This window comes from Anopheles arabiensis, chromosome 2 (genome assembly GCF_016920715.1).
Source record: "Anopheles arabiensis isolate DONGOLA chromosome 2, AaraD3, whole genome shotgun sequence".
NCBI lineage: Eukaryota > Metazoa > Arthropoda > Insecta > Diptera > Culicidae > Anopheles > Anopheles arabiensis.
The window spans coordinates 69,420,823-69,439,735 of NC_053517.1; the positions used below are offsets into that span (position 1 = coordinate 69,420,823).

General features: G+C 40.5%; 3 protein-coding genes and 1 non-coding gene across 5 annotated transcripts in view; 1 reads left to right on the top strand and 3 right to left on the bottom strand.

Moving 5' to 3' along the window:
• LOC120893225 overlaps positions 1-11,241 on the bottom strand; it is a 32,618-nt gene extending 21,377 nt beyond the window's left edge. The window contains exons 1-5 of the mRNA XM_040294993.1: positions 10,671-11,241; positions 9,739-10,100; positions 7,348-7,620; positions 6,702-6,869; positions 6,452-6,603 (exon numbers count right to left, since the gene is read on the bottom strand). Of these exons, the coding sequence (XP_040150927.1) occupies positions 6,452-6,603; positions 6,702-6,869; positions 7,348-7,620; positions 9,739-10,100; positions 10,671-11,231 (1,516 nt within the window). The 5' untranslated portion in view covers positions 11,232-11,241. The remainder of the gene's footprint in view (positions 1-6,451; positions 6,604-6,701; positions 6,870-7,347; positions 7,621-9,738; positions 10,101-10,670) is intronic.
• Positions 4,917-4,988, bottom strand: Trnap-cgg. Its single transcript has one exon. It is a non-coding gene; the product is annotated as a tRNA-Pro (tRNA).
• Positions 11,242-12,592: 1,351 nt separating the features above from the next.
• On the bottom strand, positions 12,593-17,165 carry LOC120893224 (LITAF domain-containing protein). 2 transcript variants are annotated; one of them, XM_040294991.1, is made up of 4 exons: positions 16,716-17,165; positions 15,454-15,536; positions 15,104-15,378; positions 12,593-13,988 (listed from the first exon to the last, which is right to left on the bottom strand). In XM_040294991.1, the coding sequence occupies exons 2-4, from the start codon at positions 15,454-15,456 to the stop codon at positions 13,883-13,885; spliced, it is 384 nt and encodes a 127-aa protein (XP_040150925.1). In that variant the 5' UTR covers positions 15,457-15,536; positions 16,716-17,165; the 3' UTR covers positions 12,593-13,882. The 2 variants fall into 2 exon arrangements, with proteins under 2 accessions (XP_040150925.1, XP_040150926.1); XM_040294992.1 differs by lacking the exon at positions 15,454-15,536 and having other exon boundaries at positions 16,716-17,163.
• A 455-nt stretch (positions 17,166-17,620) lies between these two features.
• LOC120896445 (eukaryotic translation elongation factor 1 epsilon-1) lies at positions 17,621-18,906 on the top strand. The gene is made up of 4 exons (XM_040300575.1): positions 17,621-17,795; positions 18,065-18,277; positions 18,346-18,441; positions 18,527-18,906. The coding sequence occupies exons 1-4, from the start codon at positions 17,715-17,717 to the stop codon at positions 18,677-18,679; spliced, it is 543 nt and encodes a 180-aa protein (XP_040156509.1). The 5' UTR covers positions 17,621-17,714; the 3' UTR covers positions 18,680-18,906.
• Positions 18,907-18,913: the final 7 nt, after the last annotated feature.

Here is an 18,913-nt window from a genome sequence, read left to right on the forward strand (position 1 = left end):
GTCCAACATCCGTCACCTGTATCGCATCAATTTTTTTCTGCACCAACGTGATGCAAAAACTTTATTCTAACAATTTTCTAACAACAACTTAGGAGGAATTGATGAAAATCGAAGGTAGAACTTAAATCATGCATGTCTTCGTGCACTATGGTGAAAATTCCTACGAAGGGCAATTCGCAAAGTCTTGAACTTATTAGTGCAAGCTTAAATAATTCCCTTTCAACAGATGTAAATGTAAAGAAATTATCTTTCTTAGTTTTTTTCTACAATCAGCCGAAAATGGCATATTTTTTATTGGAAACACACGTCTGGATGGTTCGAGTTCAGATAATAGAGTGAGAGTTTATTTACAAGTGTATATAATAGTTCATGCTTTCATGCTTAGTTGGACAATACCCAACATCTGTCAAATGACAGTTCGACCCAACTAACCTACAATGACAGTTCGCTTCAACCAACACTCCTCCTCGAACTGGCTTTCCTAAATCGTAACCAGTCCTATTTCTTGACGCAATTTACTTAGTCTAATACGCGCAAGCGGCTTCGTCAACAAATCTGCTAACATGTTTTCTGTAGGACAGTATCTGATATTAATGACTTCCTTTTGCTGCAAATCGCGCACAAAGAAATAACGTGTCTCGATATGCTTGCTACGTCGCTCTATACGTTCACTATTAACCATTTTAATGCAACTTTGATTGTCCTCAAACACTTCTATAGGCTCTTTAATTTCTAGTCCTACTTCTTCTAGCAATCGTCTAACCCATATAAGCTCCTGACAACCTTCAGCTAATGCTACGAATTCGGCCTCGGTAGAGCTTAAAGCAACGCAGGTTTGTTTTCGAGAACCCCATGCAACAACTCCTCCACCTAACAGGATTAGAAAACCGGAGTTAGATTTTCTTGAGTTGGAGTCACTTGCCCAATCGGCATCTACGTACATTTGTACTTGTTGGTTTGTTGAACCTAGCTGCAACTTATGATCAATAGTTGCTATCAAATATCGCAAAACTCTTTTCGCTTCTATCCAATCTTGTTGAGTTGGTTTACTGGATTTTTGAGCTAATATTGATGTACTAATAGCGATATCTGGTCTAGTGTGCACGGCTATGTAAAGCAGACCTCCAATGAGACTAAGATAATTTTTGTTATCTGGAAGTGGCTCATAATCCTCCTCCTTCTGCTTTAAGTAGCCTAATTCAATGGGTACCGGAGTCATTTTGGCATTTTCCAGGTTGAATCTTTTCGCAAGTTTTTGAATGTATCCAGATTGTCCTAACTTGTATCCTTGCTCATCCTTTTCAATTTCAATACCTAGGAAATGATGAATATCCCCTAAATTGGTCATTTTGAAGTTGTTTTTCAGATGTTCCAAAATAGCTTCAAATTCACTATTTGTCTGAGTTATGATTATCAAATCATCAACGTATACCAGTACATAAGCAAAAGCTTGTCCGTGCTTTCTTGTGTAAAGGCAAGGATCTGAATTACATTGTACAAAATCTATTGCTTTGAAAGTAGAATCGACCTTTTGGTGCCAAACACGCGCGGACTGTTTCAATCCGTATAAACTCCTCCTTAATCGACATACCGTGTCTTTATCGCCTATAGCGTACCCTTCGGGTTGTTTCATGTAAATGGTCTCTGCTAAATCTCCATTAAGATAAGCATTCTTTACATCAACGTGTTTAACAATCATATTTTTCTGGCTAGCTACAGTTAGCAGTACTCTAAAAGTAGTCTGTTTCATTACTGGAGAAAATATCTCATCATAATCTGTTCCGAATTTTTGTGTAAATCCCTGCGCAACTAGTCTAGCTTTGTAACGAATTGTATTGTTATCCTCATTTACTTTGGTTTTAAAAACCCATTTACAACCTATTGGTTTAGAATCGGTTGGTAACTTGACTAAGTCCCAGGTGTTGTTATCAAGGAGTGATTGGTATTCCTCATCCATTGCCTCTCGCCACTTACTAGCATCTTCACTATGTAAAGCTTCATTTACAGTACGTGGATCATGCATTATGGCTTGGCTGGTTGTATGATTCGCAACTAATCCATGTAAATCTGGAGGATCAACAAGGGTCTCAGTTTCATGGTCTACACCAGAAATACAACGAACTGCTATTTCTGGTCCTACATAGTCGTTGTAACGTGTTGGTAACTTGTGAGGCCTTTCACTACGTCTTAAAGTTTCTGTATGTTGCGTTTGAGATGTTTCAACCAGGTTATCGGAAAGCGTAGGATCATAATCTAAACTAACAAACGTATTTCGGGTTTGTTCACTGTCTGGGAGCATCTCTTGATTGTGACTGCTACATTCGTTTATGAAAATAACGTCGCGACTTCTCATAACGTCTTTCCTTTCAGGATCATAAAGCCTATATGCCTTAGCAGTTTCGTCATATCCTACGAGTATTACTTCCTTAGACTTCCTATCCCATTTCAATCGCTTTTGCTTTGGAATGTGTGCCATCGCTTTTGATCCAAACACACGAATGTGAGTGAGGTTAGGCTTGCGACCACTCCAAGCTTCTTCCGGAGTTAGATTATGCCCCTTCGTGGGTGATCTATTGATGAGATACTTGGCCGTTAGAACAGCTTCCGCCCAAAAGGGTTTGGGTAAATTTGCATCAAACAGCATGCAACGCGCTTTTTCTACTACTGTTCTATTGAACCTTTCCGCTAGGCCATTTTGTTCTGGGGTATACTCGGTTGAAGTTTGATGTTTGATCCCTAGTTCTTTTAACCTGTTTTGTAATAATTGGTTCGTATATTCCTTTCCATTGTCACTACGCAATATTTTTAGTTTGCGCCCGGTCTCTCTTTCCGCTTTGATACGAAAATCTTCAAAAGCTCCTAATACTTCCGCTTCTGATTTTTGTTTTAAGAAATATACAGCAACTCTTCTTGTTTTATCGTCTATGAACGTTATAAAATATCGCTTTCCTCCTAATGACGTTTCTTCCATTGGACCGCATATGTCCGAATGAACGATTTCTAATATATCTTCGGCTCGACTGCCTATTTTAGGAAATGGGAGACGACACTGTTTTCCTTTCGCACATATTACGCAATTTTCAAACTCAATCCCATTAAACGTTATACCGGATGCTAATCCATCTTTTAACATCTTTAAATTGCTATAATTAAGGTGTCCCATTCTTCTATGCCATGTAGCTGAATCTACAGCTTTAGATGTAACCGCCATCGCAAAACTATCTTTTCTCTCTTCTAACGGGAATAAGCCATTCGTAACGTCGTGACTACCGGTTGCAATAACAATGCCGTTTGGTCCAGTCACTTTTACTCCTTTGTTGGTAAAATGAACTTCTTTGCCCTGTCGAACTATTTGGCTAATAGATAATAAATTGTTTGATATTCCCGGGACATACTTCACATTTTCTACGTTAACCGTTGTGCCCTTTGGAATGCATTTTGTGTTAAACCTGATAGAGCCTTTCGCAATAACTTCCATCGCTTGTTTATCCGCTGCTCTTACAGTACCACTTGCCGCACACTCGTTTTCTAACAAATTACGATTGTTCGTGAAATGTTCAGACGCACCTGAATCAAAGTACCACGTATCGTTATTCGCACCACTCATTGTTCCCACTGTTCCCAGCACCATGCTTAACGAAGACGCATTCACTGTACAGTTTCGGGCAATATGGCCGAACTTACCGCAACGCCTGCACTTCGGTCCCTTTGTCTGCTTCGATGGTACACCTTGTTGATTTTTCAGCTGCCATTGATGCTTCGTCGTTCCAAGAAAGACCGCCTTTTCAGATGACGCACTCGATTTGTATTCCTGCAGCAACTTAGCTTTTATGATATCGCCAGTTATCGCCGTTCCAGAATTTTCTAGCGCCATGATCATCGGCTTGTATTCATCAGGTAACCCGGCGAGAAGTAACGTGCCGATCCACTCTTCACTGATGTCGAAACCAATACCACGCAACTGGTGTGCTGTGCCCACTATGTCGTTCACGAAACTTTCCATAGACGCACACGATGCTAACGTTGTGTTGATGAGTTTCCTTAGAAGTCCTACACGACGCGTTAGTCCCGTATCCTCGAACGCTGCTTCCAGCTTCTTCCACACGTCCCGCGCAGTTTCCGCATCTTTAACATGGACGTAATTGATCGGGTCCAACAGCAAAATAATTTTTGCTCTCGCTTTCCGGCACTTCTGCTTGTCCACTTTCGTCTCATCTTCCGGTTTTACCGCCTGCCACAGGTCCTCCAACTCAAGGAAAGTTTCTACAGCAAACTTCCACGTTGGCCAATTTTCGCGACCAACAAGCCTTTCAATCGACGGTAAATTATTTGCAGAACTGGTAGCCATTTTGTTTTACTGCGTTGGGTCTGGGCCCATAACCTATTGGAAACACACGTCTGGATGGTTCGAGTTCAGATAATAGAGTGAGAGTTTATTTACAAGTGTATATAATAGTTCATGCTTTCATGCTTAGTTGGACAATACCCAACATCTGTCAAATGACAGTTCGACCCAACTAACCTACAATGACAGTTCGCTTCAACCAACATTTTTTCATGCAAAAGTTACGGGGATATTGACCGCGAGTTCGAACATACTGAACAGTCCGTCATTCCATAGTACTTTAATGAAAGTTGAAAAAGTACGATGGTATAATATGGTACACTAAAAGATCTTCAGTAAGTTGTGTACGAATCATTTCTTCCCATCTTTAAAAATCAGTCAAATCCTTTGCCTTCCGCTGCTTTAGCTGTACCTGTCAGATATTTGATCTGTCAAATAGTTCATTTCGCTGTATATTTCACCTCATGTAGCCGCGCGGTTACACGACTTCACAACGATTGGCAGTAGTGGTGTTGTGTTCGATGTTGGATATCATAGTAATCGTTTCCTTGGGTTTCTTCAAAAATATCATGGGCTCAACCGGGATTTGAACCCGGGACCTCTCGCACCCGAAGCGAAAATCATACCCCTAGACCATTGAGCCGATAGAAATTAGAGAACACACACATGCGTGTTAAAAGTTTACCCCATATAATCTATATGTCCCGACGGTCCTAGCTCGAGCTATATCGTAATACATAATACCAGTACTCACATATGTCTTTAAGACATGGATACTCTCCATATCTCAAGAAACAAAAAAGGGGTTTAGACCCTGTGTGTGGGAAAAGACAATGGAGGAGCCACTACAACGACGAGTTGTATGAGTTGCGATTGTCAGGCACCGGTGGGCTGACCATGTTACACACCTTAACACTTTAAGCGCCGCGTCATATGAAATCGCATGACGGCTTTGTTCACCGCTCAGCTCTGTATCTGACGCTCACCAATTCTCTTGATAACGAATGAGGTAGGAAAGAGAGAACGAGAACGACATGTGCTACGCCGCTTATCGAAATGAAACAAAAGAGTGATAATAGTCGCACGAACAATTGTCGCTCTCATCGCTCTCTTCTCATGCGCTACGTGCTCACTCGCAAACTGTGACGTCAGGCCGGCGGTCAAAGTGTTAAACCGGGTGACCCAACGCGTAAAGTTTTAGAAGGCAAAAGAACAGAGAAGTTGTGGTAGTCCCAACTGAGATTGCAAGATGGCATGAAGACGTGCTATTATGGGATAACATATTCGTAGACAAAGGCGCAAATCCTTGAACGTTTCAGGACACTTCTGCATGAATCTTTGCAAATATCCTAAAAATGCATGATTGTCTTCCATTCTTAGGTCGCTAAAGATTCATTCAAGCAATCAAGTTTCCACTATGAATGAGATTTTGGGACGACTATTGATGAATCTTCAGAGATTCGGAAGTTTTGAGAAATTCATAAATCTTTGAAGATTATTTAGATATTCATCTCTCGTTCAGGTTCGAAGATTCACTTTGAAGATTCGTATAGATGCATGAATCTGATTAATTGTTACTCATCTCGAGCTGTAACGATTTAGTGATTTTAGTGGCGCTCTATGTTGTGCTTACCCAATTTAATCGCTATTAAAATGGTTTAAGTAGTCTTAATGTGAAGAATGTCAAACCAAACTCTAAAATCAACCCTAAATTTATTTGCAGACTATCCCTGTCTATTCCTGTCCCTGACTGTCTTGGTTTAAAGATCCAGTCGGATGGCTTAACAACTTGCGCGTTATGGATTCAATCAGCGTTTACACATAGGCGGCTATTATTACACATGATACACATTTTGTCCTTGTTAGTCCTTGTTAGTTAGAGCCTATTACATCATTACAATATTTGATTAGCTAGTTGGGCATTGGTATCTTTTATCAGGAAGCAACAAACTCATCTAGTTTTAGCATTGAATTGTAAATAAAATTCTGCTCCGACATAGAAAACAATAATGATATTGCAATTCGCTCAATTCAACGCTACAATCAAAGCACTAGTTATATTACTCTCGGTTCTCTCCATTTGCTATTTCTTTCTTTCACTCTTACCTGCATCTTCGACGAAAAAACTGAAGCACAAAACTGTCACCAAGATTAAGCCGCAGCCAACCATTAAGTACCATACGATTATTTCAAACGGAAGCAGGAACGGATTCTTTACCGCATCATTGCGCGGCGGATGGCGAAAGATGAAGCACGGTCTGCAACAATATTTGTACGTACAGAAAAACCAAGGTAAGAAAAAGCAAAGAAAGCCGATAAAAAAGGGCCACCAACCGGTACACCCCATCATACTTACCGCTCGACAAAGGTGCGGGTAGTGTAGCTGACGACGCGATGGCGCTCCTGGCGAAAGAACATGGGCGAACCGCCAAGATCAACCTCTCGCCGGGACAAAGCACCGATCATACCATCAAACTTGCCGTTCCGCAAATATCCCCAGCTCTTGGTGCGCCGGTTGACGAAACTGCGCCCGTGTTCGTTGTACCGAGAGAAGCACAAGTTTGATGACTTTAGTACGGAAGTTGCAATATACCTTGTCCCGTACCACCCCACCAAAGCTCAAACCCCTACTAAGGCTAGTGTCCGCAAAAGTTTTACCAAGTGCGAACAAAAACGACACCGAACCCCCAAACTGTCAAACAAGCCACGACTCCTTCTGGCTCCCGGAGCGCCACTTTATCAGAACTGGACATCGTCAGCCTGGGTGGGTCTCGCGTACGGACGCTTAACCTAACCCACTTCATCGGCAAACATCATCATCACCATCATCATCGAACGTATCTGGTCCGGTCTAGCGTCATAATAATCATCAATCATGTGTGAAAAGTTAAACCACAAGAGCTGCCCAAGCTCAACAATCATCCCTTCCGTCCCCCAACCGCCTGCCCCTTTATCATCCTTAATGAATCGAACTTTAGCCTCCCGCGGCAGCAAGCACTTACGTAAAGTTGTAGAATTCCTTCAGCATGCCCATCAGCCCGTAGTTGTAGCGATGGACAGAGTCGAGATGGGTGTTCTGTGGCGTCGTTAGGTACAGTTCGAACGGTTGGTGTGGTTTCTGTGTCACCACGGTCATTATCTTTAGCCGCAGTCCGTCCATGTTGCGCCGGCGAACGACGGTCGACTCGCGCTTTGGTATCTGCAGCCCTTCGGCGGGCGAGTAGCAGCCCAACGGTTCTATTTTCAATTTACCGCCACTGATGAATCCGGGATTCCTTCGTAAAAGAGCAAAAACAAACTCGGATTTGCTTGCTATACATGACTGCAGTAAGATTTTTTTCCTGTTTTCCATTGCTGCTACTTATACTTTGCTAAAATTGCATTATTCTATATTGAAGGAACTACAGCTAAAAGAAAAGCGGAATACTTTACAACGCTTCGCCAATCTCTTTTAATCTAATCAACACAAGAAAGGAAAGAATATTTCATTGAAAAAGGTTTCATAAACTCTATTCATGCTTTGTGTAATGCAAGGTTTACGATGTTCACCTTTCTTTTGTACTATTTTAAACAAATTTGATTGCTATTCTTTATCCTTCAGTTATTCAGTTTAGTTATCATTAAACCTGTAATTTGTATATATTTTTAAGTACATTCAATTTTTTTCAAAAACATTTTACATTATATTTTAAATCAAAGAAACTGAATACAGTGGAATGCCGTTAACTCAGATACTCAGATAACACGATAATAAACCAAGGATTCATTTTTATACACGATTTCGTAAGTTTTTTTTTAAATTTCCACAACGTATAGAAAAAAAATATAGCAAGTTTTTAGGAAGATCATATTTGATTAGGAAAATAGTTTTTTATCCAAGAAATTGTCTAAACATCCCCAAAGTTTAATACAGGGTTTTGCGAGACAATTTCAAATGTCTACAATATTTTTCATTCATGGCGAGATGTTTTTCAACAGCAAATTCAAATGTTGTATTTGCATCACAATAATGTTTCACTTCTTCCACATGATTTTCAACACATCCCAAGCTGAAGTTTGACAGTTATTTATGATGTGTTTAAAATCATGTGTAAGAATTGAGATTTTTTTATGGAAATTAATAAATCAACAGCTTCCACCATTTGGCCAAACCAAACATCTTGGAAGTGGTGAATAATGATGTGCACATTCGAAAGTGACTTGGAAAGCCCTGTAAGCTCAGTTTGATAAAATTTGAAGCACTGTATGTTACAGGGTTTTCCAAGACACTTTCGAATGTAAACATTGTTTTTCACCGCGTGCAAAATGTTATTCCACATCACTCTGATGTGATACGGATGATACGATCCGGCTTCAAACCTCAGTGATAAAAACGATAGCAGCAGCCCGTTGAAGTGTTGAATATCATGCTGAAGAAACTAAAAACAATTATGATGGAAATGAAAAGTCAGATCGATGTGGAATAACATTTTCACGCGATGAATAACAATGGTTACATTCGAAAGTGACAGGTAAAACCCTGTAATGCAATTATATTTATCAAATTGGCAGTTATCAGGTGTCTAACCCGTTTCAAGACAGTGACATCACGTCAAAACTATTCAAAAAAGAGTGGCAGACAAAAACAATCCGTAAGAACAATTCATCATGCTAAAAAGTGAGCGGACAAATGCGATTATTAGCTATTATTCCTTAAATTATACCTTATTGACAAGACATTTAACTTGCTTTTTTACTTTTAATTTACTAGAATTTGGAATTTTAAGAAAATATTTCATAATTTCATAATTTACCACACCCGTTCGTATGTTTGCGCCCTCCCTTCACCAACGTTTCCGTAGTGTAGCGGTTATCACGTCTGCTTCACACGCAGAAGGTCCCCGGTTCGAACCCGGGCGGAAACAAGGTGATTCTATTTTTAAACCATTTAAGGGTATTACTTTTAACACACCATATGTCAATTTTACCATGGCATAATTTACGTAGTATTTCTTTACTACTCCTACCCATTTACCAATAATCTTTGCATACGGCGAAAATACACGTCGCTGATGAGATTCAGCCATGGTGTGTAGGTATTGCTATTCGAACATTGTATTGTGTACACTCTTCTACAGTCCAAGAGCAAGCCTATTTGTGCACATTGATAACAACTAATCGTACTTGCACGTGAATAGCGCAAGATTACGGACTCAAGCAATATGTGAGACCTCATTCTCTCCGTAAGCCTGTGAGCATGGTATGGTATTGAAGAAGAAACAAGCGAAAAAGCTAACCAATAATGACGAGCGTGTGAAACGTGGGGGGTGCTATCCTCGCTTCAGCTAAAAGCTGCAATGCAATGTGTGTCTAACACTAAAGCAACAGCGCAAACAATAGAAACGGATGATTACCAGAGATCATAGAGTGTGAATCCCCGATAGGATGGATCCGTAGGGCTTGCAACGGTTATTTCCGCATTGATGCTAACGTTCATTGTTGCAAGCAGGTCGAAGGTATGGCCGCTGGCAGTTGCTTCACTGCCGTTGCTACTAGCTGTCCAGTCGCTGTCCATCGCACCGTCCGGTTCGGTGCCGTTGGTGAAGGATTGTATCGGTTTAGCCGTTCCGCCATTCTCGGTGCTGTTGGTGATCATAGTCCAAGGACACGTGAAGAGACGATTTTCACCAGTGGTACCTTCTTCCTCGACACTGTTGTAATGGTTATCAATTATTAGCCAATGAAATGACGCATTGAAGAGTTCATATCTCGATGCCTGCAGTACAGTAAAAGAAAAGTGTTTGAGAAAAGTATTTGAAGATATTTTTCCAATAAATCTTTTTTATGGCTTTCAAAGTGCAGTTTAAAAAAACAAAAACACGATTCTTGAACTGTACACTCCCGTACCACAGTTTCATGATTACCACACGAACAGATGTTCGATTATTGAGGCAGGTAAAATTAATCCAAGCCTGTTACCTCCTTTACACTCCACCTACAATCGCAAGCCATTTAATACACGTGTGAGCTACCACACGTTGCCAACGATCTTAACCGTTCCCGTTACAATTGTACCGACCGGCCGCCACTTGGTAAAGCGGCCACGTTCGCCTTTCCACCATAATGTCTGTCAAAGTTAAGCCTTGCTGCAGTGATAGCTGCGAAGGCAAATGTTATGAATAAAGCAGCTTCCCACTGACCTTTATCGGAAGAATACAATACCGAATCGTGTTACAGACGCGCCACATTGTTCCCACGACCGACGGCTTCACGTGTGCATGGCATGCATGGGCGGGTAAGCGGTCCAGACCCGACCCAGCACCATTAGGATAAACAACCTGCTCACCTGCTTCAGGACATCCGGTGCGTTTTCGCAAGCCATATCGAGCAGCACAAATTGATGAAATTCGAGCGACTGCCGAAGAGTGCTCGAAAACCGCTCGTGCTCTTGTTCGTTCCTGTCCGGTGTCGGCCCCGGGCCGATGTGGACCATTCTCGCCCGGACGCCTATGGTCGCCAGTTGCGATAAAACGTTGTAAATGAGCAATAACTTCTGATCACACCCGAAAACGATGCCCAGCTTTAAGCCTTTATGGTCACGTATAAACCGAAACACAAATGTAGCAACTGTTTCACTGTAATCGTTGCTCGTAACAGCATATCCGCAGGCCAAACCCACCGCAGCTAGGAGTATTGCCGGTACAGCAATCCACGACGACAACATCATTCGCTTGTGCCCCATCAGACGCATGGCGCTTCGCACGCGGTGCATCCGTTGCACAATCGCACTCACTCTCTGAACACACTGGTGGGGCGATTGGGGCTTCAATTTATACCTGACATTAAGGGGAAATACGGGCGAAATTATTCCATCACCAGTCAGCCATAATCGTTCGACAACGTGCATGAATGATGAGGGTTACTGGGCCAACAATAACGCACCACACGACACACTGGCGATATGAGACGATCTCACTGTGTTTCAATTGCCAATTTGAAGTTGGCAGGGCATTTATGTTTCGGCATGATGGTTTCGAAACGATTGGCCTATCAATTTTTGGCTGCTAGTGGTGGTCTGGTGGGTCGGTTTAATAAGGAGAACATTAATATTGCAACATAATGTATATTGCACGAGCGGTAAATTACTGGAAATTGGTGATCGACGTTTTGATGTTTTACTTTTTTCTCGTAGATCGACCGTGTGCCGTGGAATTATACAATTAATTCACAACAAACTGCCGAATTCCGTTCGATAGATTTTCCGTTCTTTTCAAACCTATATCGAAGGCTTACAACAATGATTGTAATTACGGTCGGGCCATACTGTCGACATATTTTGTGGTTAGTGGTGTTTCTGCGGAAGAATTGCCTCCAACTGCCTTATCCCGGGCTTGCTCGGTTTTTGTAAAACATGTTTTTAGAGATGACTTGATTTTCTTAAGATAATCTTATCTCTACACATTTTTGGTTATTTCACAACTTAAAGTTCCTCGCACAAACTTCATTTGTTGGTACATATCGTTTTTAATGCTTACACGGTCTGTATGGCGAAAAATAAGTAATTTAACTCATATTACTTTATCACCATATGGCAATAAATATTAGAAGTAGAAATCACTAAGTTATAGTACGGAAAAATAGTATTTTGTACGAAATAATATTTGTTGATTGTAATTTAAAGTGCATGAACGATACAGACTTACTGTCACTACTGTATTATAACATAGGCACTTACTCGTCAGAGCCAGATAAGTAAAATTGAAAAGATTGAGATGTACAGATATTCCCCGATATATGCCATACTCGATATACGCGAACTTCTTTATTTGACTTCGAGCAAATTGTACTGGTTTAACACATCAAATGTAAAATGCAGAATAAATTCCCTTTTAGTCGAGTTTTAAAAACCATTTTAAAAGGTACAAAATTGTTATCTTTAGTTGAAATCAGATCAAATAACTAATTTGATGCATAAAACTTACCATTTCAAGCAAAATTAAACGAAAATTAGCTATAATTTAACACAAAACCCTCGAAATTCAGCTAACGCTAATAGTCGAGACACGCGATTGCCCCCGGTCCGCATTAATAGCGTATATCAGAGAATACCTGTACTCATGAAATAGCGGCTCAAATGTGATCTTCTTCAATACTATATTATTTTATGTATCGATGTGCAATAGTTTGTGTTAAACCTTTCACGCCACACAGTTAGTTTCAGTATTGTGATATGATAATTTTTGTCTTGAACTTGATTATACGAAAAGCTTAAATTAAAACTTTACGCTGACTATATTTATTACATGAATATCATTTCGGTTTATTTATTAGATGAATTTGACCTAGCGTTTTATAAAATGTATACGGGAGGATTCAACTCAGATCAACATTAAAGCAATCCTTCGTAAAATATCATCCTCGCAATCAAAACGATGGCCAACGCTCATGGCACATACCCTTGGCGAGAGCATAAACCAACTCTTGTTTCCGAACATTGTGTGTTAATATAGAAAATAGATGCACGCAACACGATCAATTACTCCCCGGTACAAAGCAGAACGATAACTGTAAACAATAACCATTTACCAAACCACTTACACGATTTGTAACGCTTTTTTTGTCGTTTGAATCAAACGGAAGCATTAACAAAAAGTGGAGAACTACAGTAAAGTTAAGTCGTGCATAATAATTAATGATAACGGTAGTAATAATGATGAATAATAACGAAGAATTTAGTATGCATACAATGCTAATGTTAACCACATTCTAAGCTTTTCGTTACACACACACATATTATTAATGTGAGAATTCGAAGTGCATCGATAAAATTTTGATTTTTGGATTTTATCGCGTTTATGTAATTTCACCGCCCGCTGCTAAAATCAATTCGACACCCCAATTAGCCCTACATTTGCCCTAACGCTGAAGATCGGTGCTAATTCGTCATGCACGTAGTACTGGGTAGTGATGATAGAGTAGCTCAAGTTTCAAGAACACAAGTAGTCGATAGTCTCCTTTGAAGCATATTGGATTTGGAATTGTTAAGCACACACATACGATACAATTTCTCTTCGTTCGTTCATTGTTTACTTCCGTGTGGGCAGTGCAATGTCCTTCGACATTTATCGATGGATTGAACTAACAGGTGGGCTGATTATTGTTCGGCCTATCACATAGATAGTACTACTAGAAGATAAGATACCGACGAAAACATAAAAAATCCACAAATTAATGAAAAACAACCGTTAAGTGAAGTTGATCCAGAAAGATATCAAAATAATATTTTGCTTATATCGTTCACAAATATTTGGATATGAGAAAGCTCTATGCGAGCTCACATTGGACCAAAAACAAAGAGTTGTTGGGTCACAGATCAGTGAGAACCAATGACCAAAATAAAATCACTTTAATTGGTATATCTTGAATCGATATATTTTGCATAGAGAAAGCAAAAGTTAGCCAAATATGTGTTTTACTATCATAGGCCAAACAATTATCAGACCATCTGTTACACACCCACACAGACGGGGTAAGTTCTGTTATAGCTGTCGCGCAGGTTTATCGCCTGTGCCGTCCCAAATATGCTTTACAGTGTGGGCACGTATGATGTACATCCATACATTCGTCAATGCAGCAAGGTATTAGGCAGCATCCTAACCAGCATCTAAAATTACATGAAATGAATTATACGAATTATTAAATGAATATTTATAAGATTTTAAAGAAAACACTTAAATTTAACAGAACTTGAGCGAAGGTAGACTGATAGACAAAAATTGCAAGTTTGCTTGAAAACTTTGATAGGCACTGTTACGGAAATTGGATTTTCTATTGATTCTAAAGAAATGGCTCGTTACGTTATTTACTTTGATGATTCTTTTCGACTTTTTTTTATGAAATTATCATAGCTAGAGTACGTGCAGGTGAAAAATTATACGTTTTGTCCTGCGTTTTGTACATGGGCGAAATGTTTAGCATAGAAAAATTTGAGACCAGGCATACAGCCTTGATTTATACCTAAGTTGCTCATAGGTGAGATCGACGCACCTGAAATACCAGCTTAAATTAACAAAAAAATATCTTGTAGAACAGTGGTCGGCTGGCGAAATGATCGACCCGCGAGCCGTGTGCGGCTCTTTTTTGGTTCTACCAATTGAGTTTGGTTAATCGGTTTGGCTTGTATGTGGCAGGTAACGAGAATTTTTACGGATTTTGGCTTATTACTATCGCAAAGTTTATCAACCATTACTGAGAACTAAGCTAGCTAATGCGATATATGCGATAACTCTAAAATTTACCGCTTGCTATCATAGCTGTAACTGGCATCACGGGACTAATATCACACTTTGTTTGTAATTAAATGACTTTCATCCTTTATATTAACCTTTATGTTTATATTATATGATTTTCATCCTTTAAACTGCTACTTAAGAAGTTCGATAATATGCTACTGCTACTTAAAAAGTTGGATAATATTTAAGTGATGTACTAGATGTAATTAATAATACAATACAAATGACACTCCCAATGACAAAAAATGAGTAAAACGCAGGATAGTTGTTCTATAGCCTATAGTTCTTGATCGTAATTTAGAGCCCATTACTCTTTAAGTTTAAGCCCCTCAATCGCGAGCTCACGGTACCAAGACAGCTTAGAGTGAGCAAATGATGTTATGGATCATTTATATGACCTTTTTTCTTCCTCCAATTTACTCCTAGCCGTCTAAAATCGCTACGGACAAAAAAAAAAATAGTGCGTCCCCCCCATTCTCATACTCACCCGAATAATGCGATCAGAAACCCGGACACATAGGCAATCATTCCTGGCGATGTTGTCGTCTTAGTATTCACTTCTGCATGGCAACTGGGGCATATCATGTGTGTCGACTGGGGCCCGATCGGCACGACCGTGGTAACGATCTGTGCTCCGGTCAGTACCGGTTGCTGCGGTGTGAACGGGCTCGACGGAGGAACACCTCCTACGGCTTGCGCATAGCTCGGTGGTGCCGATTGTGGCGGCACGAACCCGTACGGTGGTGGTCCATCTTTAGTCATCTACAAGTTGCCAAAATTAACAAAAATGAAGCATTAGCCCAAGAACATTCAACATAACGCTAGATATATTTGTACCATAATTGAGGCCACGGTAGCTATGTGACGCCGATCAGCGATTAATTTCTTAAGTAGTGGTCAGAATGTATTATGAAAGGAAGCTGTAAATTGGAAAATTTGAGGGGTTGTTGAGTGTCGCTTGTAATATGCCCTTAATTTGTCGTTCGGACAACCAAGCAAACCTCAAGAGCATGGGGTTCGAGATTGCGTTTGTACCTACAAAGTCATACTTGGGCAACGTGTTCTTTCTTCTCTCGTGTAAAAAAAGTAAAAACAAACTTTCGAGACGTGTGACTCCAAAACTCGTGCAAGGAACAATGGAACGTACTTTCTTTATCTAGCACAAATCAGACTTGTTATACTTTGTATTTTTTTATAATTAAATTAGCATTCAGTTTAGTACAACGTAAATACTTGTCAAAACAAAAAGTAAATAATTCTTAAACCATTAAGAAAAATCTTCTGTGGCCTTCTAAACCACTTTCTTAAGCTGGCTTCCATTACTGATAACATGTATTGGCAATTAGTTTAAAGATAAGGAAATGATGAAATAAGCCACAGCGAATTTCAAACGATCATCGCCTTCTAACAATCTTCCGTTGCAAGCGAAATTTCACTGTTGCCTGGTGAGAAGAAGCAACGAAATTTCGACACAACTCCCACTCGCACACACACACAAACGTCCAAGGCCATTGCCGTCCCATCCTGTCCCTTTTCTCGGCTGCCCTTCAAGCGTCACGCATCTGAAGGTCTCGCTCGTAAACCAATAGAACTTTACAGAACGGCCCGGAACGCCCGCCTTTGTGTATCCGCCGTACGTACTGCCATGCCGTTGTCCCCCTCTCCTGCCCAAAGCGGGAGTTCAATAATTAGCGTTTTGCCTTTGCACACACACACATACACATTTCCTGCTCCACGGTTGCTTGTTGTTTTATTCAATAAGCACAGGTGAGCTTGACATGGCCCACACAGTGCTGCCGATACGGAGCAACAAGCACGGCCAACCACAACGCCAACAACCAAATTGAACACCACTGATAGATGCTCGATTCCCATACAGAGTCCCCATGGTTTACTTTGACTGGTTGACGTAATTCGTACCGTTACGATCCCACATTCTGCAATGCAGAACGCTATGGTCCGTGTCTTTCCAGCGCTTGATGAGGGGCCCAGATCGACACATCTTACACCTCTCGGGCTTATCAAACACTCAGGAAAGATTTTGAACATTCTGACCCTACAAATTTCAGCCATCACGGGTGCAAATGATGCTACCATACCTTTGTGTGTTAAAATCCTCACAAGTGCAGCTGCGTTACTCTCTGCGTTCGGTGGCAGCTTGGGCGATCCTCAGACTGGTGTGTTTCGCACTCGATGACGCTTATTGTCGGAGGTTGTGCAAATTCGTTGCCTTTGGCGTTGGCCGTTTCACCTTCCGGTGGAATGTGTTATACTTGCTCAACGAAAACTGTGCCTCTCCAATCGACGGCAGATCCGCAAAATTTACCCCTTTTAAGGAACTTGCGCTAATAAAAACACACAGCAGCCGAGGCAACACACAGACGTCGCACGCACTCTTTTCGATGCTTCCTTCACTGGTGGTGTGTCTATATGACTCAATCGTAGCATGTATTTTTAGTGCTATGTTTTGCGATTTTCTTTTTATTTGTTTCTCTTTTCGTTTATTCGTGCTTGGAACTGCGTTGTTAAGAGGTGGAGGGTAGAGGACGGAGGCGGGGTTTCCTTGTGAAACAAACTGTCAACAACGTACATTGCTATTGGTCATTTGTGTGACGTTTTGTGTAATTACTTTTGTTCCAAAAGTTGTATTTAGCTTTTATAATAAGTTTTAGGCGAAAAATATCATGTTTTATTCTATAAGAATTATACAATCGTCAATATCATATGAAACGAAAAGACATTTATAACACCCACAGCATATGACCAAATCATTACCACAGTACATTGAAATATGATGAGCAATATTTGAGGGTTTTCTTATTAATTTTGCTCTGCAATTTATGATTTTTCAGATATGTATTAAAATAGCTTGAGGTTGTTTGCAATTCATAATCAATATCAAACATGTCATGTCAATATTTTTAATTATGTTCGCACGAATATTATTCGTTGCAGGTTGCTGTCAATCAGCATACGAATCAACCCTTGATTGCTGTTTGACAGTACCGGCTAATGACAAACGGGTCGAAACGTTGCGGAAAAAAAGAAAACAGAACATTTTCTCTTGGATCGGTGCGGATCTGTGCAAAATTCTAAACATGTGCAGTGTTGATAATACGAAGCGTATCGCAACCTTCCTGGAGGTTCCGCTTGGAAAAGTGGGATACAATGCTGAAAAGGTATGGTGTTATCCTTTATCTTTGAGGCCGCATACACATTGACCTAATGTGGTGGTCGGTAATAATTTGCGGCCGAAAGAGCCAAAGTCTAGAACAATGCTCGTAGTGTTCCATGTGAAGGGTCAAATGGATAAAGCAAGCGTAAAAAATTGGAAAAGTTCTATATAAAATTTATGAAGACAAAAGAGCCGTCATTAAGGCAGCAAAAAACCGCCGTACCTTGCCGTAGTTTGTTGATCATTGGACTTATCGCTTTGCTATTCTTTCAGATCCTGACGAGAACGAAATCCGCCCAAGAACCAAGCATTTCCGGATTTTCCTCAATCATCCAGTCTTTAATTCGAGAGTCGAAAAAGTCGTCGGTTCGGCAGGCTCATTCCGATTTCGAAACAGAATGCCAGATATTGCAGTGGCTGGATTACGCCGTACTGTTTGTGGCTCCATCAAACAAGGACAAACACACCGCCAAGAGCCTGCTGGACGTAAGTTTCATTATGGCACCGCGGTGGTGGGAAGACTGTTCTAAAACTTCCGTAAATCCCTTTTTCAGGAACTTAATTTCTACTTGCAAAGCAGATCCTATTTGGTAAATGATACCCTCAGCGTAGCGGATGTAGTAGTTTTTCATACCATCCACGAGACTATGGTAAGCCATTCAGCATATCGATTGGTCGTCGGACTTTTAGTTTCCTCAGCATTTTTCTCACCAATTCCGGTCCACCACATTGCAGGCAAATCTTCAACCACTCGAAAAGGAAAACTTCCTTAACGTTTCCCGGTGGTTCCATCACCTTCAGCAAATGGGAGAGGTTCGTCAAGGAAAAAATCTGCTCAACTTTTCAACCCTGCAGCTGCTGGAATGGGCTACTGGTACTCATACCTAAACCTTGGTTTTATGGTTCTATCCCCTTCAAGAGTTTTGTTCAAATTTAATGAAATTATTATAGCTGTTTTTGCGTGGGCTAATTCATTGGCCAGATTAAATTACCTGGCCGTGGACGGAACACGGTAATAAGAGTTATAATTATTTTCTTTTTATTTAAACTTCTGTAACTTCTAAAGCTGGAAGCAAGTGTCTCAAATTGATTTGTAATAAATTATGTGTACCCTACTTTTGC